The sequence below is a fragment of the Gallinula chloropus genome, assembly GCF_964237585.1.
Source record: "Gallinula chloropus genome assembly, chromosome: 2".
NCBI lineage: Eukaryota > Metazoa > Chordata > Aves > Gruiformes > Rallidae > Gallinula > Gallinula chloropus.
In genome coordinates this window covers 115,922,618-115,946,297 of record NC_140086.1, presented here as the reverse complement: position 1 = coordinate 115,946,297, position 23,680 = coordinate 115,922,618, and the positions used below count along the sequence as shown (strand labels likewise).

At 36.0% G+C, this 23,680-nt stretch overlaps 1 protein-coding gene across 1 annotated transcript in view; it reads right to left on the bottom strand.

The window, feature by feature from the left end:
• Positions 1 to 23,680, bottom strand: part of ULK4 (unc-51 like kinase 4) — a gene marked incomplete at its 3' end in the record, with an annotated part of 240,969 nt that overhangs the window by 188,099 nt on the left and 29,190 nt on the right. The window contains exons 17-18 of the mRNA XM_084260654.1: positions 6,698 to 6,805; positions 1,978 to 2,061 (exon numbers count right to left, since the gene is read on the bottom strand). Coding sequence (XP_084116780.1) covers positions 1,978 to 2,061; positions 6,698 to 6,805 — 192 coding nt within the window. The remainder of the gene's footprint in view (positions 1 to 1,977; positions 2,062 to 6,697; positions 6,806 to 23,680) is intronic.

Below are 23,680 nucleotides of genomic sequence, written 5' to 3'. Positions count from 1 at the left end.
CAGAACCCAAATCCTCAGACTTATATATTGTTCCCTTCTAAAGGAGGAACTCCATATAAAAGAGGGAGATATGTATTATCTAGCTTGCTGGCAAGATCTTTTTTTATTAAAAATCTTGCTTACACAGCAAGATTGTCTTGGACATTCAAGAGATAGAAAACTATCCTTTGTAACTTCATTCACTGTTTCTGATTCAAATACATTCTCCGAGTGCCATGCTTTAAAATAAGAGGACTATGCACCTTCTAATACCCATGCACAGCTAGTTAGCAATACCTGTATGTATTAATTTATCCATGCAAGTGTACTGCCTACATATTTTTTCCAGGTTCCATGAAGTTATTACTAAAATTGTGTGTGTGTACCTTATAATTACATAACATTTGTAAACAGAAATGGACAGATACCAAGCACCTGAAAGCCTTTTCAGTGATCCCTCTCTGCTTCCACAGAAGACTTAAAAGGAGGCTTGCACATAGTTTCTGACTCTGCTGTCTAATTTCAGTAAAGGACTTTGTCAAAGCAGCATAGTCCAGACCAAAAATTATAAAAGACATCAACATTTGGTTTGGATATGGGAAAGATTATTAGTTCTGCATCAACTATTAAAAGAAAAAGAAAAAAGTTCAAGAGAAGGACATGAAGGAAGGCAGGGGCAAAGATTTATCAAGTTGGTCACACTATTCATTACTGAAGGCACTAAACAGTACTGATCTCTGAGGTACATTGTGAGTTATTGGCTGCCAACTGGACTTTGCATCACTGATCACCTGAGCAAATTTTCCTGCCCACCTTATCTTCCATTCATCTAGTCCACAGCTCAACAATTTGGTGATAAGAGGAGTATGGTAGAGCATGTCAAAGGTCTTCCTCAAGTCAAGGCACTCAACATCCACTGCCCTCCCCTTCTCCTTGTCCACAATGCCAGTCATGTCCTTATCACATAAAGCAATCAGGTTGGTCAGAGGGCTGGAGCACATGATGTAAGTGCACTTGTGATATTTCAAGAATGAGAACTAATTTTATTCTATAGGAATAAATTAGTGTCTAATGGATGTCTTGTTTTAGTTTATCTACAGTGAATATGAAGAAATAGCAAGTCTTCCATTACTGTATTTATAATTAAATAGATTCCTAATAACATAATTTAGAATGACATCTTACTCTAATTTATGAGCTGGAAATAACCCACACTACAAGCACAGATGTGTGTTCTTGATCACCTGATGTTTTGAAGATGTTAAAATGCATCGACTCTTCCTCTATTAATAACAATCTGTAGGCAATAAAGATCTCAAAAGAAGAAGAGAAAAAGGTATTTCTCTTGCTTTCCCCCCTCCAGCAACCTCTGACATGTTTTCTGCCTTGAGCTTTGCCTTGGGCAAAAATAAAGTCAAGTGGTCTCATATAAACAGCAAATGCCAACCCTCTACTCAATTCTTTCTTTTACAAATTGGAATTATACGCGTGTTTTTCTTCCCTCCTCCTAACACAGCTAAGTCATCACCAAGAAGAACAAATACAGCATAACACAGGTAGGAGAATAAAACTAATTACTACTTTTGAGCAGAATGCTAACAGCCCAATAACAATGCAGTTTTCAAAAACTGTACATCAGTCACTTCAAAACAGAAAGTAAATCTTGCTCAAAAATACACTGGACAGTACAAACTGTTCAGAACATTTCTCCCCAGAAAGCCATAGCATTAATAAATACCACATTTATTAACAGTAGTTTACATTTGCTATTTTATTTCCAAAAAACAAGCAGCAATACACAAATGTTGAATGTACAGCTAACCACTGCATTTTTTCATTAATCTCCTGCTTAGGTCTTGGTCTTATCATGATTATTTAAATTCAAGAGCAATGCGTGGTTGACAAGGTACTGCAGTGCTGCAGGCTACAGTCCTCGCACAATGCCTGAAGGGTTATTACTGTGGAGAAATTCTACTGAGGACAATGAAAGAGCCTTACCCCTTCCCGAAGACACCTCATTAGCACAGTGTAAGCAGCTGAGGGAACAACCCAGCATTCCCTGGGGTGCTCCCTTTTTTCCTCCTGAAATGAAGCCAACGGCACAAATGATTAAATCAAAAAATAATCACAATAATCTCACTCACTTAAAAATGGGTTACAGATTCTTAATAAGATTTATATTATACACATTTTTAAATTAACATATGCTAGAAAATATATTAAGTTCCTGTGCAACATTACTTTTTAATGTTATTTCATTTGCAGCACAGAAATCCATATTTTATTCGCTTGTTTAAATAGTCTTCAAAATCCATAACACAATTTGTCCTAATATTTCTGGGTACCATCAATTGCTTCCAATTCACATACAAAAATATTCTTGCATTCCTCTCAACCATTTTAATTACTTCAGAGGGAGACAACTGATTTAACTGTGGAAAGTAGCAATGCTTCCCTTTAAATGTAATTTAATTTTATTTAATTATACCAAACAAATAAAATTGTTTTAGCCTGACAACTAAAAAAAAAGTAAATTTACTTTGAAAAAAAATAATATTCAAAGTCATACAGGGATATATAAAGTATCTAATAAACCTCGCCCTGTGGAATAGCCTTCAGTACATATCATCACAGTTCTAAGATCTTGATGTGTATTTCCCTGAAATCACCCTGTTAGGCTAATTCACTGCTAGTTGAATCAAAGCTTTGATTCTTCCAGTAGAAGTTAATGAACACCACTTCCACTCTTTCCCCCAGCCCAGTAATGTACTGTAAAGCTTCAAGTTTAAAAGAGGACACTTGGAGATCATTAGGATTTAACTAAAACAACCTCCACATCTAAGCTAGTAACACAGAGATATAAGCAAGTGGAAAACAAAAAAGAAAGAAAAAAGAAAGCCTCTTTTGGAAGAGAAAGTGAGAAATGATAGGCATTGGATGTTATGAAGATGGTATGCCATGCAATCAATGTGTAGCTTGTCTCAAAACATAGACAAAGGATAAGAAGCAACAATTCCTTCAGAAATAATTGATTTCTTGACCTCTATTGATTATATTAGCTAACTATTTTTAGCATTCTAATTAGCAATTCATAACAAAAAGCATCATATGGGCAAGGTGGGGGTTAACCATGCAGAAACAAATTACATTTTCTCAATTTCCTGATTTCTGAGTGGGCTACATGAATTCAACATAGATGATGTGATAACATCAGGCATTTAATTAAAGCATGGTACCTTAGCAGGGAAGTCTAATATCGAATTTCCTACTAAAATTAATTTTCCTTCTTTATTGAAAATAAATCAAAGCTTTACTTGCAACATGTATCAATAGAGGAAATGAGTTTGTTAAATCTTCCGGTTTTTAAGCTTTATTTCTGCTAAATTCGTATTAGGAGGTATGGAACAATTATACTTGGAAGTAATTTACAGACAACAATAATAAAAGTGGTGTGACATCTGACAGAGGTGACAGATCTACATTCCACCTCCTTCATCTTATCTGACTAACCCATATAGACATTTAATCACAGTTTGCCTTCCAAGGCTTAGAGTGTAAGTTTACAAAAATGCAGCCCAACTTTCAAAGGACGGCAGGTTACTTTATACCTGTCAAAAGTGAAATCTTCTCCATTTGGAAAAGGCAGGACAATACTAGGACAGAGTTAAAATAATAGCCTATGCTGGAAATGGCATTGGTTTATTAATTCATTAATAAATTAATTTTATTAATCCAGTTTTACCAGAAATTCTGCCAAGTTTTTCTGTAACCACACATATTAAATGTATTTACTGAAATATTAATAGTTCCTCCATTCTTCAGACTGATTAGTAAGTCCATGCAAGGTTAATATCTAGTTAGAAATAAATTTTTAAAAGGCAAAAGTTGTATGACCCAGCATCATTCTTAATTACTTAAACACACCTACATGATTTGGCATCTAATAAATCTAAATATGTCACCAAACACTGAGGGAATCTTCCGAGGTTTTGCTCACAGCCCATGCTGATTTTGATTAAACTTTAGTTCTGCAGCCTAATAACACAAACAGCATGGAATGAAAGAAATATTATGTGAAATCTGAAAGTTTTCCCTCAAGGCAATTCACTTATGAGAAATAGATCATCCTCCCCAGGGTCTGCTCAAGATACTTGAGCATTTCTATTGGCTTCTCTTCAGTGGAACATAAGATCTTACTTATGAGATCTCATATGCAAGTACACACATAATGAAGTTCAGGATTGCAGAGGACCATCTTCCCAGTATTTCTAAGCCAAAGAAGTGCAACTAGTGATCCTGTACTTAACCTAACAAATCACGCTACACCTAGACAGCTGAATTCAGTAATTTATGATTTACCAAGTGTTCATATGAAAAATAAATAATCTTTATCATTATTTAATATTAATACTGTGGTTGGTCCTAGAAATACTTAGGAAAAGCCCAGAGGGATTAAAAAAATAAATAAAATCAACTACATCCCCCCAAAATTACCATTTAAAGAATAAATACTCAGCGGCTTGATTACACAATAGAGCTGGCTGAACAGGAAAAAGGGAAGAAAACAAGGGGAAAAAGAAAAACAAAAAGATTTTGTGTATAGTTCCTAAATAATTCAATGCAGTTTTCTTCCTAAATTAGCCAAGACATAAAGCTTTGCTGTTTAAAGATACAATCTGGGAATAAACATACTTGTTTAAGATTATTATACTACCATTGACTTGGTGTGCCTCCTTGGCAGGTCATTCAAAACTACTACTGTTCTGCAGCTTAATGAGCAACAAAATGTCTACAACACCACAAAATTCTGAGGTTAAGTAGGTAGAGTATAAAGAATTGAAAAACTTTATAAAGGGCTTGCCATAAATAAATCAATAGATAGACAGATAAATAAATAAATGTGTCTGCAAGCACACAAATCACATTGGCATCTTTGAAGTTTTAACATGACACAGTTCTTGAGTTCATAGGTGCAGAGTAGTTCCAAATATTTCTTCATATACTCTAATCATTTCTTAGCTACAACTCAAAGCAATGCAACTCACTTCTATAGATCTTCCTAAAACATGGTAGAGCTGTCATTTAAATACAAGTGATCATGCTTCAAACATTGTGAAGTTCATATATACATATAGAATTAAAATCATAGAATCACAGAATCACAGGGGTTGGAAGGGACCTCGAAAGATCATCGGGTCCAACCCCCCTGCCAAAGCAGCTCCCTAGGACATATCACTCAGATGGGCGTCCAGGCGGGTCTTGAATATCTCCAGAGAAGGAGACTCCACCACCTCCCTGGGCAGCCTGTCCCAGGGCTCTGTCACCCTCACTGTGAAAGAGTTGTTCTGCATGTTGGTGCGGAACTTCCTGTGCTCCAACTTGCAGCCATTGCCCCTTGTCCTGTCCCCACAGACCACTGAAAAGGGGCTGGCTGATTCCCCCTGCATCCCCTGCTTCAGATAATTATAAACTTTAATTAGGTCCCCCCTTAGTCAGTTCACATGTTTAGGAAAATAAATCTAGTAGAGTCAGTGGATGCAAATCTTCTTACTGTTACAGAGCCAACGTAAACAGATTTGTTTCGATCATTTGTTTAATTTCGAAGTAAAATCAAGCAGTTCAAAATATTCTTGCCAAATATAGTTTTCAAGTTGGAGTTTTAAGTTTATTTGGTTTTATCAGTGGTTAAAAAGTATATAGTTTGCTATCTGTTTGATAAATCTAAGTACAAATTTTCTCCCCCAAGGAAAACTATTAGAATAAAGCTGTGACTGTGGATGTATTTTTCCGTAACAAATTTCTCAGTGTTAGAACACATTCTGTGTCTCTGATAGACAATTTTGCAACTGGCTATCTAGAAAACTACATCTACAGAAAACCTAGGCAAAAACTTCCTCTTGTGGAAAACACAAAGGAGCTAGATGATGAGAACAATAAACCATGGATATTCAGCACACAGTCATAATCACAGTAAACTGAAATAAAAAACCCTTTTGGATTTTCATTCCTTTATGAAGTCATCTCACAGATTGATAACTGACATGTGAAGTACTCAGGGTAATTTAATGATGCAGTTAATACAAAGGCTTGGGAGAACCTAGGGCTAGGCTCCCTCTGCTTGAAGTCACCTTCCTTTCTAGCAAGTAAAAGTATTTTAGTCTTTAAATAAAGGAAAAGAAAGGTGAGTGTTTAGAGGAGTTGTCATCTTAAATTCCTACTGTTAAAAGTAATTCTTTTATCCAAATAACCTCTGTTTAATGCATATCAGTTCTAGTCAGGAATCACTTTAATTTCATTTGAAATTAATCAGTATCATTCAATTTCCTTTTCCACAGCACTGTGACTCCAACTGTGCTAGGATAAGATCTAATATGGACTAGATATATTAAATTATTGATATTATAGGCTGGACTGATAAATCCTAGTTAATCAAAGTCCCTAAGATGTTCTAACAGCTCTGTCACTTGGAGGTTGCAGTCATTATAGTGATTGATGAAATTGTTTTATGAAGTTAAAACCTTACTTGAAGAATGCAATTTAATTTATCTCAAATGAAGTAATGATTGGACTAACACATTTCTTAAAGTAGAAAGAGAATCACAGAACATACAAGGAGAAGGATACAAATGACAAGATAACTTGTGCTTTTTTTGTTTACTATTCCATGGGAATTTATTTCACATCTCTTAAATTTTTAAGGATCCCTTGATGGTCTTACCTTGATGGCTATGAGGTAAAGAAGCTCCCCAAGTGCTGGTAAAAGGCACTGTTTCAATTTGCTATTTCTGAAATTCTCTCTGATAAGTTCAGTTAAAAGTATAATTGCCTAAAATGAAAATAAAACACAAAAAATAATCATGGAACAACATGTATAATCTTAAGGAAAATATACTGTTAAAGGTAACAAGCTTTATCTGAAACGCCATCTTACTGATATACTGTTCACTTATGCTAGAGAGCCATTTGCAAAGGATTTATTAAGCATGGAAAGACAAGGAAAAATTAAGAATTACAAAACAGATTTTATATACAACATGGAGAAAAATACAATAAGGAAATAATTTAGGTGAAAAACTATCAGTTATCCTTTCTTCCCTTTCCCTCTGGAAAACAGAAGTAGATCTGCCAGGAAAACTGTCTAGTTGCTGTTCCTACGGTTCTATTAGAAGATCTGAAAGTTCTCCTCACCATCAGGTTACAAGAAAGAACAAACGACAAAATAAGCAATGGTGTCTTTTGTCTAGATAGTAAACCAGGAGATCTGAATTCTTAAAGTTTTGTCTCCTGATCTCCGAATTTACTGGTGACTCACTGCATGAGAACTGGACTATCATTTCAGTTTTATGCACTTCAGGAGTTTCTGTTTACAAAGCACATAAATGCTTATGTGGCTTTATATGTATATTTACATATACATATTTGTGCGTGTAAATTTCACAGTACTGTAATTATATTAAGGAGGTGGAGGAAGGATTCTAATTCATCCTTCCTGCAGGTGACCTAGTAAAAAAAAATCACTTTCCCATACACATATGGAACAGATGTCAACCTAACACTTAATGATATACTCATTCAAGAAACTTCCACGTGTTAAACCGAAAAGAATCATAGAATCACAGAATCATAGGGGTTGGAAGGGACCTCGAGAGATCATCAGGTCCAACCCCCCTGCCAGAGCAGGCTCCCTAGCTCATATTGCACAGATAGGCGTCCAGACGGGTCTTGAATATCTCCAGCGAAGGAGACTCCACCACCTCCCTGGGCAGCCTATTCCAGTGCTCCCGGTGCTATCTGCCAGCTGGGGTGTGCTCCCCAAATTCCAATAGCTACCGAGCATGTAGCAGCATAAAAGACAGTTGTTTCTTTAATTTAGGAAAGATGGATCTATATGTCTACCCTGCTTTAAAACATGGAAGAGCAGGAAAAGAAGTTCAGCAAATACAGATTTGACATACTTCCTATGTCACTTATGAAGTTCCTTAGGAAGGCTTTAGTTCTAATACTTTTAAAGTACCTATGAGATACAGGACTTGTGGTCTGTAAACAGGTACTGTCACTGAAGTCAGTGATTTCCAATAGTTTGCATAATGTACTAAGTAAGATTTCAAGTTATTTTAATGTACTTTAAATAAACATTATTATTGTACGTACTACTTAATTTTAAACCTTGGAAACTTGTTAATTACTACTTTAAATGTGAAGTATCTTAGCCTACAGAAACAGGAAAAAAACCTAAGTTTAAGTAAATAACAATACTTATTGCATGTTTCACTATTAAATAGAAAACAAGGCAATAGAAACCATCATATTATGATCTCCTGTATTATAAGAAATGGAGCATGATGTTTATTTCATTCTTCTGCTTTAGAATTCTTCCTTCCCCTTTCAGCAGCAAAAACATCAGCAGTATCATTCATGTGTTTATTTTATGCTTTAGTAGAAAGCTATGGACTTTTAACAAATATTTTAAACTACTAACTTTTGACAGTCCTATCCCTAAGTTATTGAGACAACATCTTAGATATCAATGATGCTAAAAATATCTGATAAGAAGCACAAAGGTGTATACAACAAAGATGATCTAATAGATAACTCATAATGAAATAAGCACAGGATCAGTGTAATAGAATTTTACTGTGCTCTTCTAGTTTAAAACTACTTTTAATATGGTTAAACCATAGGGAAGAGTTAATAACCTGGAAAAAAATATCTCCAGTGATTTTTCCCAACTGAACAAGTACTGCCTGTATACAGAGCACACTGAGCACAGGCTTGTATCACTCATCTTAGAGAACTCAACATTTACAACCCTATTTGTATACAAACAAGCAGCACTTCAACACAGGCAAACAAGCAGGTCTGGGAAACCATTTTGTGCAGTCAGTTTCCCAAGATACTTTCAGACTTTGCTCAGGGTTTAAATGGAGAACCTGAGAGCCATTCTCACAGACCGATCTCAAATTAATCCAACAGAGACACATGAATTTTTCAATTCCTATGACTGAGGAAGCAGGCATAGATGAAAGGGCAGTAGGGATGTAGAAGGACACTAAGCAAGGTATATAAGGTTAGGAGTTTGATCTAGAGCGATAGAAAGGTGATTGTGTCATCCATATGAACAATTCACAATAAAGGTCCCAAGAAATTTTGGTTTGTCATGTTAGAGAACTGTGGGCCAAAGCCACTTCAGAACTTACTCCCAAAGGGGACAGCAAAACAATCTACAGTCCTTCCCCTGCAACGGATTTAATGTGATGGTCTTTGAAGAGATGTGTAGCAACTAAAGGAACTAACACAAAGACTCATGCTCTTCACCTTGGGTAACACAGGAAACAATTAATGAAAACACAAAGCAAACAATAACCACCAACACCAAACAAACCACAACAGCAATATTGTGGTTTTTTCACAAAAGTGTTTGGCCAGAGGCAAAGGTTGTCTGAAACAGTTCTGGCTCTCCACTTTGAAAATGTGCTCTCTCCTTTCACTGCCTCAAAAGGCTCAGCAAAACATGGTCCCATCCAGCCACCGTGCAGCAAAAAAGGAAGTATTATTCTGAGCTTTTTTTTCAGAAAGCTAAAGAAAATTGTGATTTTGAACGTAAATCCCATTCTGTATAAAGCAATGCATCTAAGTGCCATACTACATACATTGGCTTGCTCATCACTCCAAAGCAGATAGCAATTTTTTAATAATGCACACACAATGATAAAAATATGTAATACATTACATATTCTTGAAATACATGTATACCACATATCAAACAATTTTTAAAAAATCAAGTTTTTTCCACAAACACATAGGAAAACATTAAAATTTAACAAGTATTTTAACTGAAAGGCAGTTAAAACCCCACTAAACAAGAGAAAAACCTTCTGTTATTTTCTGTGAGAAAACCAGTAAAAAATGTAGGCAAACTTGAAAAAATAGAAGATACATTCATTATCACCCCTGACTTACAATTCGGCATATCAGAATATCCTGGTATTATTCTGATATAAGAAACTGCTTTGATGCTTATCAGCATCTTGTAAGCAACTTCAGATTTATTGCAAGACATCATCTTCAAGCAATCTTTACTGGAAAACTACTCATAGATGTTGCTGGATTCTGAACTACTTTTGTTACAAGGTTTAAATTTTTTACAATGACAGACTAGTAGATGCATCAAATCAGTTGCTCAGTATATAATATTCTTGTCTCCTTGATCCTTTGCCAATATGAAATGCAATTTATGTTTTTACAAGTCATAATATTTTGCAGGTACAGACTAGACTGCAGTCTCCAATGGTACTGTGATTTGCATATATATAGAAAGAGGCAGGGTATTGACACAAAGGTATGAAAAGCTAAGATAAAAATCTGTGAAAATAAGTCTAATTTTAGCAGACTTTGCAAGAAAATATTGTGTGAAAATCTCATCACAGGCATTCACCAAAGCATATATGGAACTCAAAGGTGAATAAAGTAGTTAAAAAAAATCAGTTTACAGAGTTTAACAATCATTTCCACTCCTAAAAGTTATAAAAAGTACTATTTTTAATATTTTACAGACATATTTGGCAGTACAGTATTTTTTCTTCCTCAGAGCACTAAAGAGTTTTTATTCTGAATGTTCCTTAATTTTCCCTCACCTTCTGACATTAACAGCTTCCTAACTCCAACCTCTGTATAGAAAAATCATATAAAAACTCTAAGTGTAGTCTTTAAATCAAAGGGAAAAGATCCACTAAACAAACTCTGATTTTTTCCCCCTGTTTATTGTAAAGCTATGTTCATTAAATTTTTTTCTTTAACTGTTTTCAGAACATTATTTCAGATTTTACTCAGGAACTTTAAATAGCCTGCAATTCCACAGAGAACTTCACCTTCTTATTTAAGTGAAGAAAAAATTTACGCTAGATACGACTGATGAGCCATGTGGCAACATGAGCTGCAGACAATAAATAGTCCCAGCAGACTAGCTAGGGACATTAAATCATCATGATACCTAAGTTAAGACTGCCTGTTTGCAGGCAGGGCTTCATGGAGAAAATACAAATGAAACTGTGCATCTGCTACAGAGAACCAAGGCAGGCTGTTCAAAGTGAGCAGTTTCAATGATGTATCTCAAACAGCAGAAAATCTTGATTTAATATCAACACTAATCTTTAATGTTGTTTTGCACCTGAAATACTTATTTTCCCAAGGCATGGTTAATCAATTGGTACATTTTGATGACATGCTATCTAAACACATATATGTATAGTCCTGAAGTTCTCAGAATTCTATGTTCTATTAAATAAAATTATGAGATAAGCTTTCCATTTAGTAAATTATTCCTTTACTCACTTGTACTAAGACATGATGGGCTGCCATACTAAACAGTTAAAAACTGTTATTAACACTAAATATACTGTGCAGATTATCCATCTTCTGTGGTTCTTTGGTTGTTCAGAATTTAAGATTTAAAATAAATTAAAATAAAATCAAAGAACAATAGTATATAGTGGTGAACAGAAATTACTATTTCTCACAATACTGCAAGATTTTACGACTAGCAGACGTAGTTATTATTTTAATTCAAAAGGGATAAAAAGAGGATGTTGTTCTAATATCCTACTCTTTCCTCATATTTGAATGAAAAAGTGGTAGAACTGAATAAACACAATTTTCACTGAGAAGTTATTCCATTTCCTGTGCACTAATAAAAAACAGCTGAAAACCTAGCCCACCCTGCAATAAATTCAGGTTGTCATTTAAAAAAAGCTGGTTTATTAAACAAGGGAGAAGATCTGTCTGAAGATACCTGAGCCATAAGATCAGTGACTGACTTGCAATAAAAATGTTAAATATTTGCTAAAGAGAAAAATAATGAATTGCCTTAACTTTTATATTGATTATCTTCATATACTATGATAATTTTGTTCATTAAAGGTTAATTTTAGAAACTGTAAGTGGACTTATAACAAGAGGAGCACAATTAATTTAGCAGAACCCAAAGACTAACAGAACTGTATGGAGGTACTATGGCAGAAGGCACTGAAGATTAAATAACGAACACACATTTATAGAGGATACTCACTACTAAAATGCTAATAGTCTCTCAAACACAAATATACATTTACCATAATCAGATAGTGGCCTCTTTTTCTCTAAAGAGCATACAGTCTAACATTTGCCCTGTGAATTCCCTGTCTTCACTGAACACATTCAAGTAATCGAATATACGAGTGCAGGAAATGGGAGCTCACAGTATAATCACATACTGATCAGTCACAGTGTCTGTGCCACTAACTCAGTATCTTCACATGACCCCTCCAGCACTGGCTATGAAATGGGAAGTTGTGATTCATCAATATTACAAGCACAAATATATGGGGTTGGACTAGATGATCTTTTGAGGCCCTTTCCAACCTCTAAAATTCTGTGATTGTGATATGGACACAAACATTTTTATAAAATACATTTAATGTTATATAGTAAAAATTCTATATTCATAAATAAAGAACATATTTAAAATGTCCCAAATGGAGCAAGGCAAGCTGTTTCCTCCATTGTCATGTGCAAAAAATTACTTCTAATCTAGAGAAGATAAAATATATTCTTTCATCCTTTCATAAATGAAACAACTTGAAAAAAATGATTCAAAATTCATTTTAGGTAAAGAAAGTACATTACCTGGAAAAAAGCACAACAGAAAAATCAATTTTATTTTAATTACATAACCTGACAAAGTCTCCTTCCTACCTATGGTAACTTTTTTTTTTCTTTTCTTTTCAACCTGTCTACATTTTCCCTTTCAGAGAAATAAACAGTAATGAACTGTGAGTCCTACTCTGTCTGGTAAAAGCATATTAAATTTAATAAGTTACCTACACTTTTTACACTAGCTGTCAAACTGGATGGATATGGTATAGTTATAACAACAGAAGAAAGAAGGCAGGTTCCTATCTGGATAGACAGTCAGTACTTTCATTTACAACAATAGCATGTTGAGCTGATACATTACTGTAACAGATTCTCAACCCATTACAGACTACATCCAGAAGTTTTGCTGTAGTTTTAGGAGTCTAGAAGTTAAAATTACAGCAAATTATAAAAGAAGTAAGTTATACCTTATTTTGTAAAGTGACAACGATTTACAATATCACTCTGTCTTTGATATATTATTATCACTGTCGACAAGTATTAGTGGAAATTAAAATGTATTTCTATTTCTACAAACCCTTACAGTGATAAAAATTGTCTGTACTTCAAGCATAACAGGAATTACTTTTCAATTCATTTTCTTGTGAGTGCACAAATATCATGCAATGTGGGCACGTAATGCCAAAGCAATCTCCCTTTCCTTGGAGGAAAGCACACCGTGCTTATATTGCCACTATCCAGAAAAGAAACTACAGTAATATTTATACCAAGTACCCATTTTTACAATGGTGCATTAAAAACCAACCAACCAAACAACCAACCAAAAAACCCAGCATTCTCTGAACATCTTGAGCATGTTGCTCACCAGTAGAACATGAATAGCTAAAACATTACATTAGTCCTGAGAATTTACTCCTGAGTACTTAGGGGTTGGATCCATATGTACCTGTGATTCACTGCACTCCAGTGAAATCTGGTTAAATATACTGAAATAAAAAACTGGCTTGACTGAGCTGTCACAGGGCAAGACAGAAAAACATACTTTTGTCCAACTTTTCTAGGGAGTGCAGATACAAGAAGAAAGGATCCATGACAGTAAAATATTCAGGATTTGCAAATTGTGTGGTCAGTACAATAAGCTGGGTCATGGAACAAGGAGGATTGAAGGGAAGTTTGACCATCAGACTACGGACATGGCATTAATGCTGTTCAGATAGTAGAAACAAAGATGAGTGTACACCATATCACATATTTTATGCAGAAATATCACTCCTCTAGAGCTCCTCTGGGGTTCCAGATGGATGTGGGACATTTTTCCAGGTGGAAAATAATGCAAAATCGATTGATCATGAAAACTCTTAACTTTTCAACTTTTATGTAACTGCTGTAGAAAGAGGAGAGCAGACAAGCAGAATAGCCAACCAGATGTCATGAGCTCAAGTGGAGGCTCCATCAACTTGCTTTGGAATTAACTCAAGATCCCAAAGGGATACAATTAGATACAAATGGTAGGAATTAACTTACAAAGTGGTTGTGTTTGCTAAGAAAAAATTGCAGAAAAATTTAGAATCCTTGGGGTTGGTTTCACCTGCGGGGTTTTGTTTTAAGAAAAAAGTAGCTTCTCCTAGTCTTTCATGACATGTTATTACGTGACCTCAGCTGCAGATGTCCATGTATATATCTGATTTCTACCCCAGCCATTAAGTTTGAAGCTTTTTAAAGACAGGAAGAACCTGGTAAAATTACCTACTTCAAACAGGAGACAGATCCTGTTCTTATTTTTGCCAAAGGTGGGAATGGAAGAGTTTACTCACGAGTCCAGAAAGTGAACAGTCCCTGAATTAGAAAGATTTCTGCCTTTAAAACTGAGGTCAGTGGCAATCGGTTGGATCCATGGAGTACTGACTCCCATGGGTGAGACCCCACACTGAAGCAAGGGAAGAGCCTGAGGAATGCTCTGCCCACTAAGAAGGAAAACAACTTGCGATGAATGGACCAAAACCCTCAGTCCCTGTCCTCCCACCCCGTTCCACCCTTGGGAGGAGAAGGGAGAGAAATCAGGAATGAAGTGAAGTCTGCTAAGGGAGAGGTGGGGGGAGGTGCTTTAAGACCTGGTCACATTTCTCATTATCCGACTCTGGTGTCACTGGGTGTGCACTGTAGTGTCATAAATTAGCATTTTTTATTCCCCATTGGGTCTGTTTTGCCCATGATGCTACTTGCAGGATGATCTCTCCCTGTCCTATCTCGACTCCTGAGCCTCTCAACATGTATTTTCTCCCCTGTCCAGTTGAAAAGGGGAGTGATAGATTTGGCGGGCATCTGGCCTCCAGCCTGGGTCAAACCACAACATAGCACTATCTTGTTTTGAGAACCACCAGACTAATTAGAGATTATCTAGTGACGGAATGTGGTTTGACAGTATTTATTTGTTTTCCCTCCTTTTCTTACAAACATTTCATTTTCAGAAGTTTCCAGCTTTCAAAAGAGCTCCACTCTTGACTTTCCCTGTATACTTTAATGGCAAATGCTTCTTCAAATAGCTAATCTAGTATTCCTGATGGGGTCTCTGTTGAAACTTCCATCTCCTACATGTTGCCTTTTATAGAACTTCCTGATAGGTTTTTTATTGCTGGTTTTGTCAGTGTTAAGATATTGCATCTCACTGAGTCTCCTGGCCTACTTTATTGTGTCTTGACATTAACTTGCCAGAATATAATGTTCTTTCTTTTCCTTCCCCCAGAAACCATGTACATTTTTGAAAGGCAAGCTGTTTACACCTAAGCACTCTCTTTACTGTCTGTGGAAGCTTGCTTTGGAAAGGGGACATGCTTTTAACACAAAAGCCCACTATCAGGAATTTAGTGTTTTTCATACCACTTGTAAACAATTAACTACTGCTTTTAATTTACTCCCTTTTGTTTTCAACGGTTAAGCTTTACTGTGAGGGATTACTTTCTTGCTTCTATGTCTTACTATCAGATGATCTCCACATCCCTTCCAAACAGCACTTCTATGATACACATTACATCTTGCTCTGAATTTTGTGTTACAAAGTGACAAGTTTTAGAGTTTCTTTTCATAAGGTTTTTTGGTTTGGTTGGTTTTTGTTTGGTTGGGTTTTTTTACTGTTCCCTACCCAAAAAGATACTAAAGTCTGTCATTTTGATTTACAGATTTTTTGTACCTTCATTACTGGGAGTCTTCTCCTAAGAAAATTAACTCTCTAACATCTTAGATGGAACCCATTTCCCTATAAACTTAATCCCTCTTTACCACACTTTTTTCTCAATTATATTTTGGGACTCTGCCTTTCTATTTTTTATGCTTCTGGGAATATTTCAGAAGTGTTACTGTGAGGATTTTAATATGCCTTAGTGTTTTATATTCCTGACCCCATTCAGGTTATTTCTCTTAGGTGACCATGTGCTGGCAACAGTTACTATGAATACCTTTGAGACAATACAGCCATCATCACCACGGACCAAATAGGAAATAGGAAAGGAGTATTTTTTTCCAGGGTTAGTTTTCGTGGCTTTTGTTTTGTTAGGGTTTTTTCCCAAAGATACATAGAAACTTGCAGTAGATCAGAATCAAATTGTAAGCATGACAGCACACCAGAAATGAGCAATCAGAAAAGGTTGGTGGCAGGCACAAAAGAACAGGTTGGGGTGAGGCAGAAGAGAAGAGAGGAAATATTCAATATCTAGAAAAAGCTGTCTAAGAAAGTCTTAAATTTCTTTACCTGATGTCATTGTGAAAGACAATTAGGTTTTAATTCTTTGAATGCAACAATGAGCCTTTCCCATAGAACACAGCAATGCATCGTATAGGAATAAGCATTGAAAAACAACAGCAACTCTTAAAGCACTCCTATTTCACAAGAGCAGCACAGGGTATAATCACTTTAAATACACTAATAATTTTGGTTTAATACAATTTTGGAAGCATGCATTGGTAATAAAAAGGTTTTCACTGTTCCCTAGAGAGATAAATGAGTCATGAACCTCTTGGGCAAGGAATCGTGTGAATGACCACCAAACTCCACAATCAGTTTTGTACATCTAGGCAGTTAGAGCTACCTCAAAAGCAAAGTTCCTGATCTACTTGACTCTGTAGTACGGATTTATACAAAGTACTCTCTAGGAAGGGTCACATGCTGTCCTCATTTAAACTGAGGCAAATTTGTCACCATTTTCAGCAAGGGTAAAGCCTGTCTGTTTCCAAGGCTCAACAAAGGCTTCAGAAATCAAAGGTCCTCCTGACATCAGTTTGAAGCCTTGGACACTGGGACTGCTGAGCTGCTGGATCAACAGATATGAAGCATGCTGTTGACCATGGAGGAGAGGCACATCCAGGCTTCCTGCTTTTCATCAGCCTGTTTAAGGTGAGCAAGTCCCTATTATGAAAAGTAAACCAGGGGCAACAGTAGTAAGTACAACACAACACATGAAAGTCAAACTTTTAATAAGCTTTAAAATAGCTGAAAAGGGTTTTATAGATGCCGATGCCTGACTTGACGGCATCAATTCTGCTCTCTGCCATCCAGCACAGACATTACAGCCCGCTTTCATGGCATTGAAGGATAATTCAGGTTGGAAAAGACTCACAGAGTAAGATCTGGCGGGGCCATCCAATAAAATGTCTTTTTTTGTCTTTTTTTTTTCCCCCTTATCTTCCTTTTTATATCCCTGTTTAAATTATATGCAGGTTTCTGGATAAGTTATATCATGTTTCTAGATTTTTAGTCTTTTCATAACTCTATGTGAAGCTACTCTAAGTCATCTTCTCCTGCTTCCAGGCCATGGGCTTGTTAACCACATAATTTAGAAGCCGTGCTGATGACACTCTTGAAGACCAACATCCATCAATAAAATATCCACATACCGTATCTTAGATTGACTAATTTTACATAGAATTTCTCATATTTTAAAAATATTCTATAGACTTTGAGGGGGGTTTAATAGATTTTCTTCAAGACTAGTTCCCTTTATTTATTACTGCAAATTCCTTCATTCTACACAGTGGAAATGCAAACCAAACCAAACATCTGGCTAGAAATGTCTTTCTTTGCAGAATTCTTTTTTAAAATATGTTTCAGACTGGTATTCAGAGGAAAAGCTAGGACTACAACCATTATACAACTGATCTTGCCTAACACTGAGCCTGGTTTAAGCATCTTCTATTGCTGTAATCAGAAGGCAGCAGGAAATAAGGCTTTTCAGGTACTACCAGCATGCAATTTCTATCACAAAAGCATTTTGTAGCCTAATTGTGTCAATCAAGTATGCACTTTAGAGGAAAAGGCTGGATTTTTCTCCTGTTAGTAGTCTACTACTTGATTAATTTGCATGCACAAGAAAAAGCAAGATGGAAGAAGGGCTTTCTTTTAGGTTCAGTCTTCAAGGTACATACTTAGTTGCAGGAGCTAAACACTTAATAAGCAAATTGTAAACTAATTTGCATAGACCCAAAGTTCGTTGGCTCAAAAGAAATTAAAAGTATCAAAATATATTAAAAAGAAATTCTCAGCTATTGCAAGCTTTAATTAAAAAAAACCCCATAATTAATAGCAACACAACACAGAATCACACTGCTATATGATATGATTTTACAAACTTCATACAAAGAGTATCGAAATTATGCTAGGAAATCTTTATAACCTCACACAAATGCATGTTTTCCAGCATTAATATAAAGAGTCATGTGTTTCATGTCAAGAAGCTTAGGCATGAAAAAATTTTTAGTGTGGTCTCTCTTGCTCACAGTGAGAATGCTAACTTCATGATTCATTTTCTGAATATATTTGATGGTTCTGCTGAAACTGTAGCAAAGTAAAAATAGTAAATACTTCTTCCACTTTCAAAACAAAACAAAAAAATTGTTCTTATTAGGTTATGTTAACTACAGAAACAATATTCCATCTAGTTCATCTAGACTTTCACTGTATCTCCAGTGTATATGATCAAGTTTGCCTACAGGATGAAAGTGACAACAAAAACTGATGCTACAAGCAATGACCAAAGTCTATCCACGATGCCAAAAAAAATACTAGTGAAAGAAATCATCTTGCTTAAACACGTGACAAATTCATCTCTCTTTCTGTCCCATGATGTACAACCATACAAAATTCTATACTCTTACCTTGATGAGTTATTTTTATGAAAACTGAGGTAGCATGAAAAGAACAGAAGCATTTAGACAATCATTTTACCATTGTCTCTTTCTCTGCGATCACTTGAAAACTCTTGGACAATTTCTACCAAACAACAAAAGTTTAAATAAAATAATTTGCCTTTTTTAAACTGCTAGAAGTAAAACAGCAACATAAAAGTGACAGAAAGGCTGTGGTACAAACTCATTTCTTTTTAAACAGAGAATACACCTATATGAAAACATTTTGAACACTACACAGGAAAAGCTCAGCAATTGCTCTGTTAAGTATCAGAACACACCCTCCTAAACCAAGGATTTTCTGTTTAAACTTTGTGATAGCTAACAAAGGAGGAGGTGAATATGCTAAATAGCAGTCTTTATGTAGTTAAGCTTAAAAGTCAGCCAGCTGCAAGTCAATTCTCAAGAAAACAGGCTCTGTTACTGATGGATTTGCTTGTTAGCCATAAAAGCAAGGATCGTTCAAGTATTCCTCCTGCATTTTCTACATACAGATTTAGCTGCCGAATTTTAAATAGAGAGGGGGAAAGGCAGGCAGTACGTGGTTTTGGGGCTCTAGAGTATGTGGAATTTTTTCCTATGAAACAGTTCTCAATGTTCTCAAGAGTACAGGCTTTACCAAGAAAGCTAAGGGTGTATTCCCAAACGTAACTGATGAAGTGTCTGACATTTTATTTGTTAAGATCACATGCATTTAGTCCTGCTGAAAGGCTGAACTTTTCCATTTTTAGTGTTGAATAACCACCCTTCTGTTTTTGTGAAAACAAGAGCGAGATACCAAATCCAGTACAGGCTTTGATTTTGCTTATTTTGATTTTTTTGCTTTAAGAAAAAAAATAAAAGGCATGTTCAGTTTATCTTGCTCTGTGTGTATGAATAATACCAAAAACCTCTAAGAAGCCACAAAACATTTTCAGTTTAGATTCCCAAATACAACAAATAAAGGCAAAATTATTCCATCCTTAGACAGAACAGGGCACGAGTATATTCTAAAGCCTTGGGAAAGCGATGCCGGAGGAGGGACAAACTGAGATTAGTTCAGCAAAAGCCCACACAGTACAACAGTCAGAAAAACTAAGCTCCCCACTACCCAGTACATACATAATAAAGGTAGCTGTCAGGTACGTGGTACGCTTCTCATAATCATCATTTTCCTCTGGAAGCAAGTTAACCTGAAACTGCTTATCACTCTAGGATCAAGACAAAAAGGTAAATCCTGTTCAAGAATCCTCCAGCTGCCTTCCAAATCAAAGAAGTTCCCAGGTTTTATTCTTTGCAGCCTCAGTAAAGGATGATTTACACAAGCTAATCCATGAAGAATTTTTTTCCCTTACACTGTCGTAAAAACCTCTGCTCTCAGGGAAAGAAGAAATTGGTACATAGTGATAGAAAAGCTAAACCATACATTATTATTTATGTTTTCTATGCAGCTGAATTGAAGGAAAAACTTAAATGAACATTGACACTATTATTTATTAGCCTAATATTTATGTTTGTTGTTTTGTTGGTTTTTTTTTTTTACAGTAAGAACTATTGGGTCAAGCTCTGTTTCTTAGGAGGTTTTGCACAGTAGAAATTTCTTTGCATATTTCTGGTTCTGAAATGGAAAATAAGAGATGATGCATTTCAGGTTTTTGGAGTAAATTTCAGTCTGACTTGACACAGTTCTATTAACATTGAAAGAAATTATTGATTCTACGGTTGTCGTGCATGTAAAACTCCCCTCAATGGGAGTCACTCATCTGTGAAAGCTACCTGGGAATAATCTAGGACAGAGGAACAAGCTGAAGGCACAGAAACTTATTTGACTAGCACAGAATTTAAGTTAAATATATAATATGCAGTATTTTAGAAAACTATTATTTTACAATTAAAAAATATTACTTTTAGTTACAAATATAAAATATTTTAATGAATTAGGACTCAGAACTGTATTGCTTGCTGTATGTTTACAGTGTACTTGGACAGGCTGGAGAAGTGGACCCAGGTGAACCCCATGAGGTTCAACAAAGCCAAGTGCAGAGTCCTTCACCTGGGTTGGGAGAACCCCTGTTATCCATATGGGTTAGGATATGATGGGCTGGAAAGCAGCCCTGAGGAAAAGGACTTGAGAATACTCGTGGATGAGAAGCTGGACATGAGCAACAACCACATCCTGGGCTGCATCAAAAGATGTGTGGCCAGTAGATTGAAAGAGGTGATTCTACCCCTTTACGCTGCTCTGGTGAGACCTCAGCTGGAATACTGTGTCCAGCTTTTGAACCCTCAACACAAGAAGGACATGAACCTCTTGGAGGGCATCCAGTGGAGGGCCACACAAATGATCAAAGGGCTGGAGCACCTCTCCTATGAGGATGGGGTGAGAGAGTTGGTCTTGTTCAGCCTCGAGAAGAGAAGGCTGCAGGGGACATTATAGCAGCCTTCCAGCACCTGAAAGGTGACTATAAGAAAGCTGGGGAATAACTGTTCACAAGGGCATGAAGCACCAGGATGAGGAGTAATGGTTTTAAACTGGAAAATAGGAGATTTAGGTTGGATATTAGGGAAAAAATATTCAATTTGAGAGTGATAGATCACTCAAACAGGCTGCCCAGAGAAGTAGTGGAGGCCCCATCCCTGGAGGCATTCAAGGTCAGGCTTGATGGGGCTCTGAGCAATCTGATCTAGTGAAGATGTCCCTGCTTACTGCAGGGTGGTTGGACTAGATGACCTTTAAAGGTCCTTTCCAACCTAACACATTCTATGATTCTATGACAATGGACCGAATGGAAGAAATAATATAATTGTTTTAAGATTGTTTTATGCTAACAGGTAAAATACTGAGATTATAAGTTTCAAATACTGGATGTAGCATTAAGGAATTCATTATTTAACAGCATTTTTGTGAGATAATTATGTTTCTTTACCTGTAATAATATCCAAATAGCTAACTATACGAGAACAAATGACTATGCAATGTTAAAACAATGAAAAGTCAAAACAAAAAGCATTTCCCACTTTAAAAAGCACAATACAGTGAGAAGGGCCATGGGTCCAAAACACAAAGTCACACTAAGCTTTAAACAGAAATCTCACAGCTTGTGTTGCAGAAATGTTACAGTAGAGATGGGAAAAGATATCAAATGGTTAGAATCAACAAAAATTTGTGATTACAGGAAAGCATATATGCTGAAAACAGCCCTACAAGCTGTCTGGTGAGACATGAAACATTTCCATCATTATAACCAATTGCAAAGAATTCTTTTAAAGTGTTCTTTGATGTAAGATGTGTTATTCTATGCACAAGGAACTTAAATATGACAATCTAATGCCTGAATTGTACATTAGTTTCACAGCATGGGTATAGAAGAATGAAGGTAACATTTTCTTTTCAGTGTGTCACTCCAATATATAAGACTTTCTTAGCTTTCTACTTTTTTCATACAAATAAGTTTACTTCTGAAATAACCAAGTTACACAGCAATGCCAAAGGCAGATGGGCTAAAGGCAGATGAGCGACAGGTGATAGGACAAGGGGAAATGGCACAAAGCTGCGCCTGGGCAGGTTCAGATTAGATGTTAGGAAAAATATTTTCACTGAAAGAGCTGAACAGGCTGCCCAGGGAGGTGGCTGAGTCCCCACCCCTGGATGCGTTTAAAAAAAGGGTAGATGGTACACTAGGTACTTAGGGATATGGTTTAGCATAGGACAGGAACGGCTGGACTCGATGATCTTAAAGGTCTTTTCCAACCTTGTAATTCTGCAATTCTGTGAGTTCCCCCAGCTATAAACAATACATTCAATAAATGTAAAAAAGAACTTGACATAAGTCAATGTGTGTATCAGTTGTACACTAACTGTGGCAGTAAATTAAGGCTTTGTATGATAATATATTTATTTTTTAAAAAAAAGGTGTTACTCAATTGTGTAAGACCAATATATATGGAAAGAGAGCATGGCTTCACAACACAAATCTCTGTCAATAAAAACACACGATGCTAAGCAGCTGTCAACTGGATCAAGATTGCTTTTTGGCTTTGTGAGTGCTGAGATCCAGATGCTTTTTCTTAAAAACAGGCACAAAAAAACCTCAAAGTGAGCTTGGACCGCCAAGCTAAAATGATCTCCTTGCTCCAATTTGGGTAGGACAGCCTGCACCTTTAGAGGCTTTCAGAAGAGTTTATCTAGCACTTTCTATTGTAAGTCTACTACCATTACCCACATCAACACTAACTGAGAATTCTCTGAAATCCACAAATGTTCCAGCTTTCATGCTTTCATGTGGAAAGGCACTGCTTTCCTCATTTTATACAGCCTCTCTTTGGATATTAATTTATCATTTTACAAGTTCATGAAGTCGCTTTATTCTTAAACTACAATACAGGAAAAACATTCCAATATATAGTTCCCAATATCACTCAGCACTTGAGGATAATTCAAAGACGTATTTTTACTAAAGAATCTGACACTCTACAGTATTCTCAGAGGTCTACTACATAATCATTGCTATTTTTCCTCAAAATCATGTTTAACTCTGTCAGTGCCATTTTTTGAGATAGGTGGACACAGTGTTCCAGTATTCCAGATATTGGGCATAGTTCCAGTAAAAGTTGACAAGGGGGATGTCCCAGCCTCTACCCTAAAACCCAGGCTGATGGAGTATTGTGGATACACAAAACTGGACACTGAGCCACAAACTCCGTAATATCTAACAGAAATTCTGGGAAACAACTATTGAAAATAAAAGATGCATCAGGAAATAGCAATCAGAAAAGAATTTGGCGTTATAATTATAAAGTCATACCTAGTAACTAGAGTAGTATTTAAGTCAAAATACTCAGTTTTATGCTGTAGTACCTTTCATGCTATCTGATTGCTCAAGGAGGAAACAGAAGACCTCGGCACTCCCAAAAATAT